Here is a 21,979-nt window from a genome sequence, read left to right on the forward strand (position 1 = left end):
AAACACATTGATGGGTCATGCTGGCATTATGTTGAACCCTATTCAGTTGCCAAGATTCAAAGGTTTTTGACTAGAGAAACAACAATTTCATATGGTTCAAATTAATACCTTTAAATAAATCCAGGGCTATAGTTTTTACTTAACCTAATCAATTTACAGCTGAATCTCCTTTCTTTCATGCCAAACATCCCAATATTCAATAACAACAATATAAATATTCACTTGCACTTTCCTGCAGTACATACTCAAAAGTAACCAAATACCAGCATTACCACTAACTATATAATTACTTAAAACATTACAATTTTTTTCTTTGTAGTTCTTTTATCCTTAGAATGCAGCCCCTTGAAATATGCACCCAAATTACTATGTTTTTAAAACACTTGGAATTGTTCCTCTATTTGGGGTTATTCCACAAACTTGATTCATGGCTTAGTACATTAGCTTCATTTGGCTTTAAATATTTTTGAGTTTCAGGTTCACAAAAAAACTGAACAGAGGTTACAGAAAGTTTGCACATATACCCTGCCCCTATACATGCATAGCCTCCCCATTATCAACATCCCTCACCAGAGTGGCACATTTTTTAGAATTAATGAAACTACTCTGATACATCATTATCACTAAAAAATCCATACTTTACATTAGCATTCAGTTGTACATTCTGTGGGTTTGGACAAATGTATAACATCATTACAGTATCATACAGAGTATTTTCACTGCCCCCAAACTCCTCTGTGTTCCACCTATTCATATCCCCTGCCAACCACTAATCTTTTTACAGTGTCCACAGTTTTGCCTTTTCCAGAATGTCATATAGGTAAAATTACATAGCATGTAGTCTGTTCAGATTGGATTCTTTGACTTAGTAATATGAATTTAAGTTTCCTTCATGTCTTTTCATGACTTGATAGTTATTTTCAGTGCTGAATAATATTCTACTGTCTGTCTGTGCCACAGTTTATTTGTCTATTCATTTACTGAAGGACATCTTGGTTGCTTCCAAGTTTTGGCAATTATTAATAAAGATGCTATAACCATCCATGTGCGGGTTTTTATGTCAACATAAGTTTTTTTTTTAATGCCTTTGGGTAAATAGAAAGAAGCATGACTGTTGTCCTGAATGGTAAGAGTATGTACAGTTTTGTAAGAAACTGCCAAACTGTCTTCCAAAGTGGCTGTACCATTTTGCATTCCCACCTACAATGAATAAGAGTTGCTCCACATTCTCACTGGCATTTGGTGCTGTCCAGATTTTGGTCAGTGTGATAGGTGTGAAGTGGTATTTCATTGTTGTCTTAGTTTCCATTTTCCTGATGCCTGTTGACATAGGACATGCCCAGCTAATTTTTGTAATTTTAGTAGACATAGGGTTTCCCCATGTTGGCCAGACTGGTCTTGAACTCCTGACCTCAGGTGATTCACCTGCCTCAGCCTCCCAAAGTGCTGGGATTACAGGTGTGAGCCACTGCGCCCAGCCCAGGAATATCTTTTTATATCCCTACTTGCTATCTGTATATCTTCTTTGGAGAGGTGTCTGATGAGGTCTTTCACTCATTTTTTAATTGGGTTGTTTGTGTTTTTCTTGTTGAGTTTTAAGAGTTTTTTTTTTTTTTGTATATTTTGGATAATAGTCTTTTATCAGATGTGTCTTTTGCAAATATTTTCTCCCAGTCTGTGGCTTGGCTTCTAATTCTCTTAAAATTGTCTTTCACAGAGCAATGTTTTTAATTTTAATGAAGTACAGCTTACCAATTACTTCTTTCATGAATCATGTCTTTAAAAAGTCATCACCATATTCAAAGTTATCTAGGTTTTCTCTTATGTTTTAGGAGTCTTATGGTTTTATATTTTACATTTAGATGTATGGTCCATTTTGAGTACAATTTTGTGAAGGGCATAAGGTCTGTGCTTAGATTCATTTTTTTGCATGTGGATGTCCAATTGTTACAGCACTAATTGTTGAAAAGATCATCTTTTCTCCGTTGTGTTGTCTTTGCTCCTCTGTCAAAGATCAGTTGACCATATTTATGTTGGTCTATTTCTGGGCTCTCTATTCTGATTCACTGATCTATTTGTCTTTTATTTTTCCACCAATACCACACTATGTTGACTAGTGTAGCTTTATAGTAACTCTTGAAGTTGAGGAGTATCAGTCCTCCAATTTTGTTCTCCTTCAATATTTTGCTGGCTATTCTGGTCTTTTGCCTGCCCATTTAACTTTAAAATCAGTTTGTTGATATCCACAAATGACTTCTGATATTTTGCTTGGGATTGCACTGAATTTATAGAGCAAATTGGAAATAACCAACATCTTCACAATAAGGAGTCTTTCGATCTATGAACATAGAATATCTCTCCATTTATTTTGTTCTTTGATTTTGTTCATCAGTTTTGTTGATTTTCTCATATAAATCTGGTATGTATTTTGCTAGACTTGTACCTAAGTATTGCATTTTTGGGGTGCTAAGGTAAATGGTGTTCTGTTTTAAACTTCAAATTCCACTTGTTCATTGCTGTTATATAGAAAAGTGATTGACTTTTGTATATTAAAATTGTATCCTACAACCTTGTTATAGTTTTTTATTAGTTCCAGGAGGTTTTTTTGTCAATTCATTTGGATTATATATATAGATATTCATGTCATCTGAGAACCAAAACAAGTTTCTTTCTTTCTTCTCATCTGTATAAATTTTATTTCCTTTTCTTGTCTTATGGCATTAGTTAGTGCTTATAATACAATATTGAAAAGGAGTGGTGAGAAGAACATTCTTTCCTTGTTCCTGGTCTTAGTGGGAAAGCTTCAGGTTTCTCACCATTACAGATGATGTTAGCTGCAGGGTTTTTTGTAGGCATTTGTTAACAAATGGAAAAAGTTTCCCCTCTATTCCTAGTTTACTGAGAGTTTTTATCATAAATTGATGTTGGATTTTGTCAAATGCTTTTTCTGTATCTATTGGTATGATCATGTGATTTTTCTTTCATAGTCTGTCAATGTGATGGATTAACTGATTTTCATATGTTGAACCTGCCTTGCATACCTGAGATAAATACCACTTAGTCATGATGTATAATTCTTTCTATATGCTGTTGGATCCAATTTGCTAATATTTTGTTTAAGATTTCCACATGTATGTTCACGAGAAATATTTGTCTTAATTTTCTTTTCTTGTATTGTTATTTGGTTTTAGCACAAGAATAATGCTGGCCTCACAAAATGAGTTGGAAAGTATGCCCTCTTCTTCTATCTTCTCAAATAGATTATAGAGAATTGATATTTCTTCCTTAAATATCTGGTAGAATTCACCAGTGAACCCATCTGAACCTGGTGCTTTCTGTTTTGGAAGATTATTAATTATTGATTTGATTTCTTTAAACTACCAGGCTCAAGTGATCCTCCCACCTCAGTCTCCCAAGTAGCGAGGACTACAGACACATGCCACAACACCTCAGCAATCTTTTAATTTTTAGTAGAGATAGGGTCTCCCTCTGTTGCCCAGGCTGGTCTCAAACTCTCAGCCTCAAGCAATCCTCCTGTCTTGGCCTCACAAAGTGTTGGGACTATAGGCATAAGCCACTGAATGCAGCCTTCTTTCTCAATTTTTAAAAGCAGAGTGCACATTCTTAATCACTATTCTTCCTGGTGGAAAGTCATAAAAGTAACAAGAGACCAACTTAAATCAGTCCAAAAATTCTCCTACTTCTGTTTCTGCCTGTTACATTTCATCTGGTTCAAACTTTGTTCAAATATTCTTAACATTCTTCATTTCAGTCTACATAATATTATTTCCTATGCTGCATTTCTTTCCTTCTTCTCTTTTTTCCTACTTCTCCATATTTTTGTGTTTCTATGATGAATTTTTCCAATTTCTCCCATTTTTTTTAGGAGTAAGATCAAAGGGTGTTTTTTTGAGGCTCTACCTTCAGGGTCCTTCAGTGACTTACTCCCTGCAGGTAACATAATGTCCACCCCAGCTATGAAAGAAAAATCATCTAGTTGAACTCAGAACAATGTTTGTTCTACATAACTTCAGGTCGGAGCTGAGCAATGTTTCTTTTATGTTCTTGGTCCATAAATATGGACAACAGTTGGAAACTGGTACTCTAGAGAATATCCTCTTGCCTACTCCTTCAAAAAATATGCACTTTCCCTGGGCTCCCGATTACAGTTCTGTGTCAATGCGGAGGGTGTTACAATCACCCTACTTCTTCCCAGCAGTTATCTAAGAGAATGATGAAGTCCACTAGGTTTCTTTATCTGGAAATAACCTTTGACTCTCAAAGGTACTCAGATTTTCTTTTCCTCTTTCACAGCCAGATATATAACTGGCCTATTGGACTATCCCTTTTCTTACTTAAAGCCCAGGAATCTGGTTCCTACCCTCATCTATTCACAAGGTCTGTCAACAATGACCTCCGAAGTGCAAATCCACAACCTCTTCTACATTGTCCTCCTTAAACCATTGGTTGTATATAATGTTATACCAAATGTCCTGTCTCTTGAAACTCTTCCTGTATCCTGAATAACAACTACCAGTTTTATGGTGACTAACCATCATCAATACCCTTTTCCACATGCTATTTTATTTAATTTCCTCAGTCCTTGTAAAGTAAGTGTTATTATCCCCCACATTCACACTGCCAGTAAGCAATGAAATCAGGTCTAGGACCCAGGTTTTCTCATTCCCAATCCCACGTTCTCATCTATCCAGAATTTTCTCCTGCCCTCAACTTCTCAATTTTCTAATCTGTGTAAGTCCATCTATATTCACATGCTGCCATAAACCAGCTTTCTGACCTTGAGGTCTCTGCAAATCTGTAGCATGGGCATAAAACCTCCATGCTATCTACTCTGACCACAGATAAGGAGATAAGGAGGAGCAAACTGTAGGAGCATGACACAAAGGCAATAAATAATTGCTCACTAGCTTTCTTTCCATCTCCCAATGCCTTGGAGCTGCAATTTTCAAATGGTTTATCAATGGAAGTAAATTCCAATTCCAGATTATAATTCTACATCTTTGAGTTATCTTCTTACTTTCACTTACCAATACAGTGGGGAAGACACAGTGCTTTGAGTTCAGATGGAGTTGAATGTCAAATCCTGGCTTTGCTCTTAATAAACGTGTATATTTGGTCAAGTTATTTAGCCTCACTGTGACTCAGATACCTCCTTTATAAATACCCACACCATTGGTTTGTTGTGTGGATTAAATGTGACACATTTATGTAAATCATTTACAGGAGTTTGTTGTGGAGGAGGCCTTCACTAAATATTAGTTCATTCCCTCAATACAATAGGAGGTGGACAAGAACTCCATCGTCAATCTTAACTATCTCTAAAATTCTCCTTTAGATTGTGTTTAACTAGTTAATAACCCCATCACCCCATTTCTGGGTTGCAGTGATAGTATGACAGTAGATGTAATGGCTAAAATGACCACAAACCACAAAAAGGTCCTACTAGACAAAATGTTACAAAAAACATGAGAAAATAAGATTTAAAATCAAGTAACATTTGACCAATATCTACTATGTATATCTACATGGTATGGGTTTCTCGAGCTCACTCCTATGAATAAATCAAAGAAAACTTTAAACTTTGATTTGAGATGTATAGTCAGGATGGTATCATACAAAAACACTCTAGAATTCAAAGACCTAAATTTTAATTCTGTCTCCCATACTTAAATGACCTTGGGCAAGTCACCCCACCTGGTTCAGCCTGTCTCCTCATTCTTTTTTTTTTTTTTTTTGAGACGGAGTCTTGCTCTGTCACCCAGGCTGGAGTGCAGTGGCGCCATCTCAGCTCTCTGCCAGCTCCACCTCCTGGGTTCACACCATTCTCCTGCCTCAGCTTCCTGAGTAGCTGGGACTAGAGGTGCCTGCCACCATGCCCGACTAATTTTTTGTATTTTAGTAGAGATGGGGTTTCACCGTGTTAGTCAGGATGGTCTCGATCTCCTGACCTCGTGATCTGCCTGCCTCGGCCCCTCAAAGTGCTGGGATTACAGGTGTGAGCTACCACGCCCCACCACCTGTCTCCTCCTTCTTAAAAGGTAAGTAACAGCCATCTGGCCAATCTAAAATGACAGTGGTGAGGAGGAAATGAGGCATTTATTTGAAGGGTTTGCTAAAGAAGAGCAGGCTAGTCAATGTGAGTTAGTTTGCTTCACTGACAAAGCATTGGAAAGTTTAGATGAGAAATCAAAACCTGAAAAAGTAAGATATAGTATTTAACTGTTATACTTTCACGGATTTATATCTGTTATGATGCATGTGGTTCCACACAAAAGCATTCAAAAATCATCACAGGGAAAAAAAAAAAAAAGATCCTAGACTGTTATTGTTCAAAAGAACCATTAAGATCATTAAGTTCAGTTACTGGTTTGTATTTTAAAAGGCGAAGGTCCTCCAACATGTGGTTAACAGAAACCAGGGTCAGAAGCCCAGATGTATGTCTCAGATGTCAACACTACTCCAGGATTTAAACCTAAGACCTAGCAAGCAACATTCCTCAAACTTTCAAAATCTATTGTATATATGTGAACTATCAATTTGGAAGAAAATGTAAAAGAAGGATGGATGAATCACATTATTTAATAATTAAAATAATTTTTTCAATATAATAGTACTTATTTCAAACCAATAAGAGGAATATTATTCCCTCTTACATCTTTTACCAGACTATCTTCAAGGAAAGTAATCTTACTTTCAGTAAGAGTAATCTTACTTTGTGTCTTCAACTCTAATGGCAAACATAAAGTTAAAACTGGTGCCAGGACAAAACCTTTAAAAATCCCCTAAAATATTCCATGTAATTCTGTAGAGGGATCTTACTCAGAAATTATTTCCTTCAAGTATTTTGTCTCTTGGAACACTTAAAACTTTTCAAGATTTCAACTTGCTTGCTCTGTCTATATGTGGTCATCTTCTTCCTCCTTGTCAGTTAGATGCAGCATACATACACCAAAAGGCAAAAGCATACTGGTTTTATTTTTTGTTCCCATTATAAAGCAACCATCTGCTTTTACAACAAATTGCATTTCCATATTGTATGCCTTGGGTATTATGTAACACTCAAAAGGTAGAATTAATAAAGGAGTGTTTGCTCCAAGCTTAACTATTATAACTTTGCAGCTCATTTTAAAAACTTCTTGCAATTGTGTGACTTGTACAGAGTGACATTTCTGTGGGTTTGATCTTTTCTCTGTCTTCACGAATCAAATCTATCAGTTATAAATTGGAACTCATTTGCACTTTTCCTTTTTTTTCTCCATGTTTCATAACTTTAATAGAATATTCTAACTATTATGTACAAATTGAAAACACTGTATTCAGTTATAAATGTGTTCTAAGGTTAGGCTGAGCACTCTCTACAGGCCTGGTCAGTGCGGACACGGCCATCCCAGGCTGCCGGAGAGCACTGTCACCCACTTGGAAACCCCACTCACCAGCCACCAAGCGGTCACACCAAACCGGGACCTTCAGACAGGATGAATGGTAGGGCCCAGCAAGGGGGCTACTGAGAAAGCAGGACTTGATGCTCATATGCTCAAATGAAACGCAGGACTTCCCAGTCCAGCCCCTCACTGGAGAAGATCGCCGAATCCCGGCTCCGGCAGCAGGGCGGTGCCTATGTCACGAGGACAGGCTCGTGTCTTCAGCCCTGGTGGCAGGAAGCAGTGTTTCTTCCGCACAGCCCTTGCTCCTGCTAAGAAGTGGCACATCTTCCTGCTCAGGTCACCAGGGTGGTTCAGAAATGGCAAGGACGAGCGACAGCAAAAGGCCACAGTCCTCCCAGGCAAGAAGGGATAAACAAATATGAAGTGACCTATGGCAGCTCTCGCCTGAGGTGGTGTGCCACAACCCTGACCCAACCCTAAAAGAAGAAAATCAAGAAGCAACATCCTAAGGAGAACAGGGCCCTACTCTACACAGCCCTTCTGAGATGATTAGCATACAGCAGGTGATGCAGGCTGCACACTCGGCAGATTAAGCGGCTGGAAACAGCGAGTGGGTTTCTTCAAATGAAAGGGAAGAATTCAGTCCAACTGCAGGAGCGGTAGGAGAGGTTCTAGATCCCTGGAACCTCATCACCAGACCTCGGCCCTTTTTACCAAGTGACCCCCCCCCCCCCCCCCCCCCACCCCAACGTGGTCTATGGGGCCCTCCCCCAGGGAAAGGCCCAGGTAAGTCCAGAGCTACAGGCACCGAGGCTGCAGAGGGTACTGGACGAAACCTCCTATTTCTGAAATGCATTTCAGTTGCCACTGTACAAGTTAAGCAAAACAATAAGGAAAAAAGAAAAGTGAAAGTGAAAATCATGCACTGGAAAACGATCTAGATGGAGTAAGCGCTGTCGACGGGATTGTGCCGCATGCGGCAAAGACTGAGGCCTCCCCCACAAGCTCAGAGTCCCGACAGCCGGTCTGCCAGGCGCCCACCTGCACTTCGTACTGCTGCTTGCATTCCACCAGCTGGCTAGGTTCCTTGTTGGGGTTAACTTCCGCATCATCCTCATCTTCTCCCTCCTCGTCACCTTCTAATTCCTCCTCTTCTTCTTCACCTTCGTCAAAATTGTCATCGTCCTCTAAGGCCTCCCCAGCGAAGTATAGCACAGCCCATGGAAAAAGTGTCCAATTTAGACTATCCGCTCACGGAAAAAGAGTCCAATTTCCAAATCAGAGGCTAATACGAATTCAGAATCTTTATCCAGTGATTCTCTATCCCCAGACGCTTTCAGTGGATTGAATACGTTGAAAAATGACTCACTGGATACTTGTTTAGTGATTGTTCTAACAGTGCCTCGACCCTTATGCTTCTGCTTTTTCTTGATGGTTTTGACAGTAACATTCTTTCCTTTCTTCCAGTCAATAGTACACACCCCTCACAATCCATGATCTCAGGACCTACAAATGAAAAGGGATCAGCTTTATCTGGTTCTGATTTCATCTTGCAGGTTTTCCTCAGGACTGAGTTGGTAAAGTAGTAGTTGGGTTCAAAGTGGAACTCTAATATAAAGGACACAGGCTGTCCAGGGTCAGAAAACTTCACTTTAATATCCTGCAGGTGTTTCAAGATTGGTTCATCATACTCCTGGACTAATTCTAAAGATGGTAAACCAGAACTCTGGAATTCCTTTGGGATTTGGCTCTTCAGCTGTTGCTGCTGCTTTTTCTGTTATGACTACTTTATTTTTTTCACGTCTCCAGCCAATTTCTCCTCCTCTTCATTTTCACTGTGCCATTCTGATTCCATATCAGATGTTGGTTCAACATCACCGGTGGTAAGTTCTTTTCTCTTGATAAAGAGAGGCTGGTATAATGCTGTGTACTTTCTTCCCAAGTCATGAACTTCTTCATAGAACTTGGCTTCTATATGAGCGCATCTCACCTGAATTTGTTTCAATGCATTAATTCTTCTTTTTACTGCTTTAGGTAAAGTTTCCATGTAGCTGGAAGGGGTGTGAGGGGCATTGTCAAGTCGCTCCTGTAAAGCTGCCACAACTCCAGGATTCTGCATCACCTGATCCATGAGCTTTTCCTTATTACTTGCATTTTTAGCAGCTTCCACGGAATCTGAAGGAACCCCATCTGAAAAACTGTTATCTGCCATCTGAATGTTTTTATCCCCTTGTCTGGTAAACCAAGTCCCGTGAGTAACTAGGCTAAGGCCACTCAGGCCTGTCCTCGGGGAGTGCATGCCGCCCATCTCGCTCGCACCGCACAGCTCCCAACAGCTAAGAAGTCATGCCAAGGACTTTCTTCCCAGTCAGACATGCCCTCGGCCACAGGAAACTTACAATCGAAACCCCAGTTAGCCCAGCCTGACCCCACAGAGGCTCACGATGACCACTGCCCTACGGAAAAACTGAAATTCCTAAACATCTAATAAAGAGGTCCTGGACGTCTCCAACTAAAAAACGAGAAGCCTGAACGCTCCTCCCGGCATGCCGCTAGGGCCACGGGGTACACGGGGCTGGCCAAGCTAGCGGGCTCACTGCAGTCTACGCCTCCTCCGCTGGGCCGCCGCCGTGGAAGCCGCCCGCAATGCAGAACAAAGCGCCTTGGCCTTCAGGACGGTGGGCGGCAGGGCGGGCCGCGCCGGGTGCTGGGAGGGACCGCCCGCCCTCGCCCCCGCCCCAGGCTCCAGGCCCCAAGCCCCAGGCCCGCAGTTGCGGCTGCCGCTGCCCGCCCTGACGAGGACGTCCACTTTTTCTTCTTGAAAAATGTCTTTCCCAAAAGTTACTCTGCATTGTCTGAAAATAACATAACTTTAATGGCTTTAAGTTATTCTTTGAAAGGGTTCAGAAAAGACAATAAACGGGAGACTTAGAGTGGCTCACCAGTTAAAATCCAAGTTTCTTATATTTCTTGTATTTGCTAATTTCCCTTATCTGTTTCAGCTGCTTGTTCAGAAAAATTTCATTCATAGACTCACCTTATCCCAGCCCTAGAGACCCATATTCTCTATTTGCCCTGGAATCCTGTTCACTATTTACAATTATATTATTCTGAATAATAATATTTACTATTTTCATCTTTTCTTTTATATTTTAATAAACCACTTTCAGGTCACTGACCTTTTTGTTTGTTAAACGGGGGATATAATGTAAAAAACATAATAAAAATTGCAAATGTAAATAATACTAAAACAACATTAGAAAATCATAGCCAAGACAGATTGTCATGATATTAACATAGTGTTAGGCCTAAGGAAACGGATCAAATGCATGTTCCTGTAGTAGATGTGTAACCTTTGAGAACATAATGATTATTAACAATATTATAAAGCAGCACTGTGAATAGTTAAAACCATGGGCTCTAGAGCCAGACAGCCTCTACTCAAAGCCAGGTTCTGCCACTTACTAGCTGTTACCTTGGGCAAACAACTTAAACTCTCTCTCTGTTGGTTTCTCACCAGGAAATAGGGATAAGCGAAGATTGATTTAATTAACATATGTATTAGAATGGTGCTCAACACAGAAAGTGCTAAATAATGTTAGCTTTATATCTATAATGGGGTTTCTGTTAAAAATTGTAACTTGTTTTACATTTCAAAATTGTGAACCTTATGTTAGTCACCACATCTGTGGTTTGAAAGCCTCCATGACACATTTAGTTATTTACTCACCACTGCTTGGGATACAGGTTTCCGGAATGATTGATGATGTTCTTTTAAATAATGGATTGCTAGCAGTACACTGTACTTTTTGTGGAAGATCATTTTCCATCTTAAAATATATACGGGTTGAGTTATGTTTACATTGCTCCAAAGGACAATCCCATGAGTACGTGTTAAGTTGTGGATGAGTGTTGTAATGCTCTGATATCATGCACTGGACTTCAATGCTTCCATTAGTCAATGCACAAGTTAGTGTAGGAGATGGAAGAGGCTCTGGAAAAAAAAAGTGTAATATTTAGTACAGAAAATAGTAATATTTAGACTCATCATCTGCAAATTTATGAAGAGCTCCCAACTTCCTTACGAGCTTGAAAGGATGAGCAGACAAACTCCTTGAGCATCAAGGACTGAGAATTCTTTCTTTTGCTAGGTCAGACCTACCTGTTCAAATTTAAGAGAATAAATTCAGACCCTTATATGGTTTCGCTCTGGGTCCCCACCCAAATCTCATCTTGAATTGTAATCCCCATGTGTCAAGGGAAGGACCTGGTGGGAGGTGATTGTACCATGGCAGGTGGTTTCCCCATGCTATTCTCATGATAGAGAGTGAGTTCTCATGACATCTGTTGGTTTAAAAGTGTGTGGCAGTTCTCTCTCCTGCTGCCTTGTGAAAAAAATGCTTGCTTCTCCTTCGCCTTCCACCGTGACTGTAAGTTTCCTGAGGCCTCCCCAGCCATATGGAACTGTGAGTCCATTAAACCTCTTTTCTTTATAAATTACCCAGTCTCAGATAGATCTTTATAGCAATGTGAAAACAGACCAATACAGGCCCCAAATCCCTCATCCTCAATTCTGAAATCAAAAAATCTCTGAAGCCAAAAGAGTCTTCACAAGTTGGTAGCAAAATCATTAAGCTGCAAATCCTGACCTGACCTGAATTAACACAAGGATTTATAGTCTTTATTTTCTCACTTACTTCAAATATTCATTATCGTTTCACCACAAAAATATTCCTGTGCTTGGCAGGACACAGTGGCTCATGGCTATACATACTCCCAGCACTTTGGGAGGCTGAGGCAGCAGGATGGCTTGAGGTCAAGAGTTCAAGACCAGCCTGGGTAACATAGTAAGACCCTGTCTTTATAAAAAGTTTAAAGATCAGCCAGCAATGATGGCTCCTGCCTATAGTCTCAGCTACTTGGGACTACTTGAACCAAGGAGTCTGAAGCTACAGTGAGTTATAATTGTGCTAATTCACTCTAGCTCACTGCACACACTGGGCTATGACTGTATCAGACTGAGACCTTGTCTCTAAATATATAGGAATGAAATAAATACTTGTTCCTATGCTTGACCCACAGGGTGCTCCCCATAATTAGGTGGGGTGCTTAATATGCAGAGGAAATACCTTGTATTACCTTTCCAAAATTTAAAAAAGAAATTTTAATTCCATAACACATCTGACTCAAAGCATTTTGTGAAAGGTGGAGCTACACAGAGCCTTGTCAGGCCCTGCCTATTGGTTGGGCTGGCCCTATTAATAGGCAGTGCCGGGTGCAGCATGTGTCACAGACCTGCCAGTCCAGAGGCCTCACTCCCACCCTTCCTCTAAGAAGTGCCTCCTATTGGCTAAGGCAGCGTGGATCTATGAGTTAAGACACTAACATGTCATATTCTGCCACTGTTGCCCTTTAAAAGCCTCAAGGCTAATTACTTTGTCCTATTGGTCATTTATTTGTTAATTCATATGCCTTCTTGCATTTCAGCTACCCTCCAGCAATTAATCATAAGAGGCTTGAGGAAACATGCAAAAACATATGTAATATACAACAATGGTCATGGTAGCACTGGGATAGTAAAGTATTGATACATTATAAACATCTATTAGAAGAGCATCTAAGTAAATTTAGGTTCACCAAGATAATGGAATACTATGTTGTCATTTAAAATGATGTTTTATAATATAAAACAAGTTAATAGCTTATGCTCCAATTATAATCTGAAAAATAAAAGTGTTTAATGGTTCCCCCATCTTCTCCTCCTCCTCCTGAATTCCTTCTCGCTCAGTTAAATAATGTACCCAGCTGCCTTGGTAGAAACCAGAGGCACACACTGACTTCCCTTTCTACTTGGGGCTTCCTAGCTTTTAAGTTTAATCTAGCTCACATAAGTCCTTACATACTTCCTTAAGATTTTCTTAAATTAAAAAGACTTTTAATCATCTTTTAAGCAGTGGAATTTCTCTGAATTAAATCTTCAGTGCAATCCAGTCCAATGGATAAGAAGTTGCTCTAGTTGACTCAAAATCGAAAGCCTAGAGCCCTGCTCCCCTAACTTCCTGTGGTCCCTTTTGCCAACCCCACCCCATAGCAGCCCTCAGGGGACTTTCAAGGAACATGCATCCCCAGAATAGTCAAAAATGCCTGTTCTCAGTATTTCATATACGTATGCCTGCCTCTGTAACTAGGCTGGGCATTTCTCAGTGGCAGAAAACCAAGCTTTCTACTTCCTTAGAAATGGTCCTTTGAAGCATTTCTCAAATTTTAAGGTGCATAAGAATCACCAAGGGTGCTTGTTAAAAATACAGATTCCTGAGCCCCACCATCCCAGGTACTTCTGATGTGTGTGCCCTATTCGTTCTGTTACAGATTCTAATGTATTGATCTAGCTCTGCCAATGTCTAGTCTTTCATCCAGTACTTTCTGAACTGAACAGAGGTGCATCATCAGCCCCAGAGACTGTGCATCTTTGGAGGACAAAGACTAGGTATGCCTCACCTTTCAACCACAGCACCTGACATAACGCAAGGCACACAGATGGCTCCTCACAAGTAGTACTGGACAGATGGGGAGACAGATGGATAGAAGGATAGATTCAGAGAGACAGTCTTCAAACAAAATGTAAATTCTTCTACCAGCTACCGCCAAAGAGGTACAGTATGGTGTTTAGCATGGACTCAGAAGCCCAACTGCTTGAATTCATATCCCAGCTTCATGACAGCTAAGAGCCATTTGACATTGGACAAGTTACTTAAATCACCTGTGTCTAGGTTTCCTCCTTTCTACAAGAAGGACACAAATAGCACTTACTCTATTAGACTGTAATGAGATTAAATGAGTTAATACAGATAATAATCAATATATGAATTAACATGTAGTGCCTGCACAGAGTAAGTAGTTAACAAATGCTAGCTGTAATAGAGCACACGGTCATTGGCTGTGAGTTTCCAACTCCAGGAAGCCAAGGCTCCCCAGAGGGTATATGTGATATGATGAGAAGAGTCACTGACTGGAGTTGGGATGTTTGATCAAGCCTTAGCCTTGGCCTGCTATGTGACCTGGGGCCACCGTCCTTTTAGGAGCTGGAAGTTTTAAGAAAGCATCCATCCAGGTCTCTTGTTCTACAAACAGAGAAACGGACTCCTAAACTGTCTTATTTTCATCTGTGAAAGGGAATGCTGTATCAGGCCATTGTAAAGGTCAAACAGAATATGGCTGAATGCCACATGCAGGGTTTGTAAAAAAGAAAAGAAAAGAAAAAAAAAAACAGAATATGAAAGTAATTTGAGGGGAAACATGGAGAAGTGTTAGTATTATCTTCTAAGTTGCTAGAACTCCCTTGACTATATAGAAGCTCTTTCTAGCTATCTCATTACACAACAGTTGCCAGATAGCAAATGTAGAAGGGCCTATCCAACTCATCTAAAAGTGTGCAAGCCTTTCTGCAGCACCTAGATCACAGTTTCTACACCTTAGATCTTTTCCTTCTATACATCTTTCACATTTTCTTGCTGCCCGCGGGACTCACCGCAGCTGTATCTAACAAATATTGGTTATACCTCTACTTTAAGCAGCATTAAACTGGCAAGAAATGTGTCTACTTCCTCCCTAAGACAATTAGTCAATTTATAATTAATGAATTGAGTTCACTGCTGTGTAAAAAATGAGAATTTCTTATACATATCTGATGACATTTTATAGAAATATGTGTATATTTTCACGAATTTTAGTAAAGGTCAAGTATCAATCCAGCCCAGTTAAGGACAAGGCAGTTAATTCTACTTACATAAAAATCATCATCTGAGATGTGATGAAGGTCCATAAAAAGATGGGAAAGGACTAATAAACATCAGAAGTAGAAATTTTAAGGGGACTTTTGGGTATAGAGGAAAGCCAGATCTCAATGTACACACAGAAGGAAGTGGATGCCCTGAATTTAGGAAGTGCCAGGAAATCCCCCTGTCCAAAATATACTCACTGGAAGTCTCCTATTAGGTCTGGTGTCTCTAGAAGATTACCAGGTTACTAAAACAAGTGTTAACATTACCTCAAGGAAGTATGACTTCCTCATTTCTTTAAAAAAAAAAAAAAAAAAAATTGTGTGACCAATCATTTTATCATGCAGATGTGAAACCTAGAGTCATCTTATGTCTTTTTACAACCAAAACCTACATCTTGCAGACTCTTTCTTAGACCGTCTATCTACCTGGATGATCACAGTAGCTTCTAACTTGACATCTCCTCTCTGTAATCCATCATAAGTATTCACCATCACATTAATCTTCCAAAAATGTATTTTATCAAGTCACCTCCTTGCTCCAGTATAGGATACAATGGCTCCCCACTGCTACAAGCTGATGTCCAGACTCTCAAACCAGGACTTTAAGTCCCACACTCAATACTATCAATATCACTGCCTCCGGATCAAAACTCACCTCCCCTGTACTTTCCTCCTCTGCAGGCTTCCTAAGGTCTATCCAGTTGGTCCGACCACCAAAACCATACCTTTGCTGAGTTGCCATAGAATGTTTCATTTAATTAATGTATTTAGCTAGTTAGTTATTTTGAGACAGGATCTTGGTCTGTCACCCAGGCTGGAGTGCAGAGGCGCAATCACGGCTCACTGCAGCCTCAGCCTCCTGGGCTCAAGGGATCCTCCCACCTCAGCCTCTTGAGTAGCAGGGACTACAGGCATGTACCACTATGCCTGGTTAATTATTTTATTTTTGTAGAGATGGAGTCTTGCTATGTTGCCTAGGCTGGTCTTGAACTACTGGGCCTAAGGAACCCTCCCTCCTTGGCCTCACAAAGTGCTGGGATTATAGCCTTGAGCCACAATGCCCGGCCTAGAATATTTTAAATTAAATTATTTTAAAACATTTCATCAAGTTTAAGAGGAGAAACTTATTCAAATGTTTTGAACTTAGTTTTACAAACTCTATAAAACGGGCTCTTAAAATGTGTGATCTAAATTCTCACTCAATCTTCTTTGTTGGCCCTGTCTGTAAACTACCAGATCCCTAATGTCCACGTTTCAAAGATTCTACTTTTTCAAAGAAATCTTCTAGGAGTATGCTTTGACATCTTAGCAAGCTGTATTTGTCTAAACAGAGTCCATAGGGGTCAGACCTCACACAGCTTTGCAGGTCACTTTACACATTCTAGCTTTAACAGAGTTAGATGGGGCCATTAGAAAGTTCCACACAGATGAGTGACATGATCTGACTTCTGTTTTAAAAAGATCATTCTGGTAGAACCAATACAACTTCCTGGTGGAGTGAATGTGGTGTTCAAGAAAAACAGAGGTATCAAGGATGACATCAAGGTTTCAGACTGACCAGCTGAAAGGATGAGCTGCCATTAACCAAAAGGGAAAAGATTTGGGGAGGAGCAGGTTTTAAGGGGAAGATAATGAGCTTACTTCTGGACATGGGATATTTGAAAGGCCAATTAGATATCTGAGTGGAGATGTACAGTGGGCAGTCAGGTATACACATACGGAGCTCGGCGGGGTACTCTGGGCTAGAGCTCTAGATCTGTGCATTATTAGCACTGAGATGATATTTAAAGCCCTGACATAGGATCAGCTCACCCACTGGCTATGAACACAGGCAGAAAAGGAAAGAGACCCAAGGCTTAAGCCTTGATGTTTCCAGTGTTAAGAGGTTGGGGAAATGAGGAAACCAGCACAAGAAGATGAAAAGGAATAGTCAGTGTGTTAGAAAGAAATGTGAAGCCAGGCGCAGTGGCTCACGCCTGTAATCCCAACACTTTGGGAGGCCGAGGCAGGTGGATCACCTGAGGTCGGGAGTTCGAGACCAGCCTGACCAACATGGTGAAACCCCATCTCTACTAAAAATATAAAATTAGCCAGGCATGGTGGTGCATGCCTGTAATCTCAACTGTTCGGGAGACTGAGGCAGAAGAATCGCTTGAACCCGGGAGGCATAGGTTGCAGTGAGCTGAGATTGTGACATTGCACTCCAGCCTGGGCAACAAGGGCGAAATCCCCTCTCAAAAAAAAAAAAAAAAAAAAAGGAAGAAAGAAACGTGAATAGGGTGGTATCCTGGACATCAAGTGAAGACAGTACTTGGAGGAGGGAGTGATCAGCTATGTCAAAAGCTGCTGAGATGTCAAGAATGACATGGACTGAGAATGAACCACTGGATTTATTAACAAGGAGGTCTAGAGGAGCTTTGGCATAGCAGTGCAGATGAAAGCCTACTTGGAGTGGGTTAAAAGTGAATATAAGGGATCAGAATAAGTGAATATGGACAACTTCTTCAAGGAGATTTTCTATAAAGTGAAGACAAAGAGTTGGTGGTGGTTGCTGGCGGGGTAGGGAGATCATGAGAAAGTTTTGACGACAGTGTATATGTATGCCGCTTAAAAGGAACCATCAACTTATGGGGGAAATTCTCATCAGGAGAGAGTGGGTAGAAGCACTAGGGTGATATTCCCGAGGATGGTGAGAGGAGGTGGGATCCAGGGCACGCGTGGAAAGTTTAACCTCAGGTGAGAACTCAGAAAGTCCATTCATATCAGGAGAGAAAGCAGGGCCTACAGGCTCAGGTACAGGTAGGAAGGTAGGCAGGTGGTGAGAGCTTGTGGAAATTGCCCTCTGCTTATTCTCCTTAGTGAAATAAGAAGCAAAGCCTTCAGCTCAAGAGGGAGTCTGGAGAAGGAGGTATTCGAGATTCGAGGAGAGAAAAAGTAACTGCTAGGAGAGTGGCTAAGTGAACAGGCTAGGAAATACCAGACTTAACTGAGGTAAGTGATTAGAAATTAAAAGTGCAGGACTTTGCAGGGTGGTGTATTTTTCTGCAACCACATGGGTGTGAGCACAGAATAGGCAAAGCACCAGACTTAACCTAGCTGTAATCTGGCTATGTGAATATAACAAGCCAACAAAGGAGCAAGGAAGCCAAGTGTGTCTGCGGCAGACTGAGTCGAGTCAGTGACAGCAGCACTCAGGCTGAGTAGGGAGGGCAGCAGGGACATCAGGTGTGTGAAGGACTGTCATCATCAGCATCATCAAGGACAGGGCATGGTGGCAGAGTGCGACACCTGACATTGAGGTAATGATGAGTTCTCGGTTACATGTATGGGTAGTGGGTAACGCAGAGGACAAGATCCTTTCAGGAGAGGAGATCAAGGAAAATACTGACAGAATTTTAATTTAAATATTGCAACCACCAAGACACCAAGAATGTTAGAAACCATGAAAATGAGGCAGGCCTTAAAATGACCAAGAAACACTGGCATGTGAGGCAGGGGCCTATACAAGACTGCAACACAAAAGGGGCTTTAGGGAACAGGGAGGAGTGTTAGTGAGAAGCAGGGAGAAATGTGTCCCCTATATCTAGTTTCAGTTTAAAATGGTGCAGGAGCCGGGTGTGGTGGCTCACACCTGTAATCCCAGCACTTTGGGAGGCTGAGGTGGGTGGATCACCTGAGCTCAGGAGTTTGAAACCAGACTGGCCAACACAGTGAAACCCCATCTCTACTAAAATACAAAAATTAGCCAGGCATAGTGGTGTGCGCCTGTAATCCCAGCTACTTGGGAGGCTGAGACAGTAAAATCGCTTGAACCTGGGAGGCGGAAGTTGCAGTGAGTCAAGATTGTGCCACTGTACTCCAGCCTTGGTAACAGAGCGAGATTCCTCAAAATAAATTAATTAATTAAGTATAACGGTGCAGGAGGAAAAACAGTCTCCCCACTGTGTGGGGAAGCAGGAACTTTGTAGAGTAACATCTATCAGTGGAGCCCAAAGAGTTCTAAGCTAACTGCTGTCACTACATCTCTTTCCAGAACATTCCTAGTAAGACAACTGATACTGTTCTCCCGACACCTTGCTTAGATTCTCTCCTCACCCAGAGGAATGACAAAGGAATTGAAAGTAGCTAGCTCCTGGGAGGGATTGCATTGGGAGTTATACCTGATGTAAATGACGAGTTGATGGGTGCAGCACACCAACATGGCACAAGTATACATATGTAACAAACCTGCACGTTATGCACATGTACCCTACAACTTAAAGTATAATAATAATAAATAAATTTAAAAAAAAAAAAAAAGAAAGAAAGTAGCTAGCTCCTGTATACCACCAGAAAAGGAGAAAACCCTGACAATAAGTAACATCTAATTCTTTTCTCATAGACCATTGATTTGTGTTAGTCTCTGAAAACAGACTAAAAAAAAGGAATTGAAAGTAGCTAGCTCCTGTATGCCACCAGAAAAGGAGAAAACCCTGACAATAGGTAACATCTAATTCTTTTCTCATAGACCATTAGTTTGTGTTAGTCTCTGAAAACAGACTAAAAAAATGGAAATTTGCCATTTTAAACAAATCAACTGATGGAATACTCACCAAGTACATAAAGAAAGAACTTCATGGTATCGGTAATATTTGGCGATTCCATTTCATACTCATCTTCGTCTGATAATGTTAAGTTGTAGATAGTGAGGCTACCTGACACAGTGTCCAAATAAACTCTATTTTTAAAAGATGAGAAAGCTCTGAATTCAGAATTTTCCCGTTCTGCAACTTTATCCTTCTGTTTTTTCCATAGGATTTCTGTTAAAGGTATATTGCTTGGTACATGGAAAGTGACATTCTTATGCAGAATGCCATATGTTTGTTGGGAAATACAGCTGATGAAACCTAGGAGAGAAAAAAAAAATGGTTAGAAAAAACAACATGACTTTAGTGGCAGAAATTATTCATCAGGTACTTTTTATGCTAAGCTGACAAACTGCTGACACAAAGTACAGGAAGTAAGAACATGTTTGACCATGTAGAGCTTACTCTTTAATAGAAAACTGGGACCTGCATAAATCCAAGAAATGGACTCAACATTCATGGAACACCAACCATGTTCCAGGTACCACGGGCTGTGCTGGGAATATGGGGTTGTTCCAGGCCCTCCAGGAGCCTCACCTGTGGAGAAGACAGGGAGCAGGCACTACATCAGGGGCTGCATGAGGGGAGCTGCCTGGTCTAGGGCCTCCCCAAGGAAGTCATGCTGGAACTGACACAAATGCTCCAATCACTGAAGGATAAAAGGCAGTTAGGCCACAGGGCTGGGTAGGTGAGTGGGTGGGGAGTGGAAGGAGAAATGATCATACAGATATAGGAAGCAGCTCCTCCAAAGGAAGGCCCTGAATAGAGAAAGAGCTTGGTGTGATGGAGGATACACGTGTGATTCCTAACAGCTAGAATGAGGAGGGCAAGGGGTGGGTGGTGGAGAATAAGACAGACAAAGACCAGCCCACAGCCTATGTGTGGTAAAGTAAGGAATGCTAAGGGTTTGGACTGATCCTAACGGAGAGGAAGCCACAGAAACGTTTTTAACAAGACTGGCCTAACATAATTTAAGTGTCAGCAGGCTGACTGTCTTTAGAGTAGAGAGCGGCTGACAGGGGCCAGCACGGAGGCAGGGAAATTGTAATGAAAGTCAATGCTGGCTGGGCGCAGTGGCTCAAGCCTGTGATCCCAGCACTTTGGGAGGCCGAGACGGGCGGATCACGAGGTCAGGAGATCGAGACCATCCTGGTTAATACGGTGAAACCCCGTCTCTACTAAAAAGTACAAAAAACTAGCCGGGCGAGGTGGCGGGCGCCTGTAGTCCCAGCTACTTGGGAGGCTGAGGCAGGAGAATGGCGTGAACCTGGGAGGCGGAGCTTGCAGTGAGCTGAGATCTGGCCACTGCACTCCAGCCTGGGCGACAGAGCAAGACTCCGTCTCAAAAAAAAAAAAAAAAAAAAAAAAGAAAGTCAATGCCATAGCAATGAAGGCCATGGGCAGGACAGACCAGACCAGGGTGTTTGTGGTGGGGACAGACAACGGGACAGACTCAGGAGACGCTGGAGAGAGAAGTCAACAGGATCCAGTGATGAGGGTGGGGGAAGTGGAAGGAACTGTCAGGTCTCCTTCTTGGCTGACTGAGAGGCATCATTAACTGAGATCAGAAAGAATGGCTGGGAAGCAAGTGGAGGTTGTGATGAAGATTAAGAACTCAGGGACTGGGTACAGTGGTGTGTTGGAGCTAGGCCCACCTGACCTCATGAGCCAATTGTTAGCATCTCTGCCCAGCCCTATTAGGGGACGTCTGGTAGTAGCACAAAAACTGACTAATGGTTCACATCAGAACCTCCACTCTGCCTCCATGCCAATCTAGTTGTTAAACATTTATTAGAACCACAAGATTGGGATATTTTTGATACCCCAAAGTGGGTTTAGATGCATCTTGCTCTAAGACTTGATTCTTGTTAAGAGAGAACAGTAGCAGCTGGGCACTGTCGTTCATGCCTGTAATTCCAGAACTTTGGGAGGCCAAGATGGTCAGATTGCTTGAGTTCAGGAGTTCAAGACCAACCTGGGTAAAATGGCAAAACCCCATCTTTACAAAAAGAACAAAAAATTAGCTGGGCATGGCACACACCTGTGGTCCCAGCTACTTGGAAGGCTGAGGAGAATTACTTGAAGCCGTGAGGCAGAGATTGCAGTGAGCCATGATTGTGCCACTGCACTCCAGCCTGGGTGACAGAGCAAGACCTGTCTCAACAAAC

At 41.3% G+C, this 21,979-nt stretch overlaps 1 protein-coding gene and 1 pseudogene across 4 annotated transcripts in view; both read right to left on the reverse strand.

Moving 5' to 3' along the window:
* The window catches only part of CD58 (CD58 molecule), a 55,853-nt gene that overhangs the window by 10,256 nt on the left and 23,618 nt on the right, over positions 1-21,979 (reverse strand). For all 3 annotated transcript variants that reach the window (XM_009216304.2, XM_009216299.2, XM_021922608.2), the window contains exons 2-3: positions 19,779-20,072; positions 11,137-11,400 (exon numbers count right to left, since the gene is read on the reverse strand). In XM_009216304.2, the coding sequence (XP_009214568.1) occupies positions 11,137-11,400; positions 19,779-20,072 (558 nt within the window). The remainder of the gene's footprint in view (positions 1-11,136; positions 11,401-19,778; positions 20,073-21,979) is intronic.
* On the reverse strand, positions 5,592-11,130 carry LOC101005310 (annotated as a pseudogene). The gene has a single exon (XR_159748.5). The product of XR_159748.5 is annotated as a nucleosome assembly protein 1-like 4 pseudogene (transcript).

This window comes from Papio anubis, chromosome 1 (genome assembly GCF_008728515.1).
Source record: "Papio anubis isolate 15944 chromosome 1, Panubis1.0, whole genome shotgun sequence".
NCBI lineage: Eukaryota > Metazoa > Chordata > Mammalia > Primates > Cercopithecidae > Papio > Papio anubis.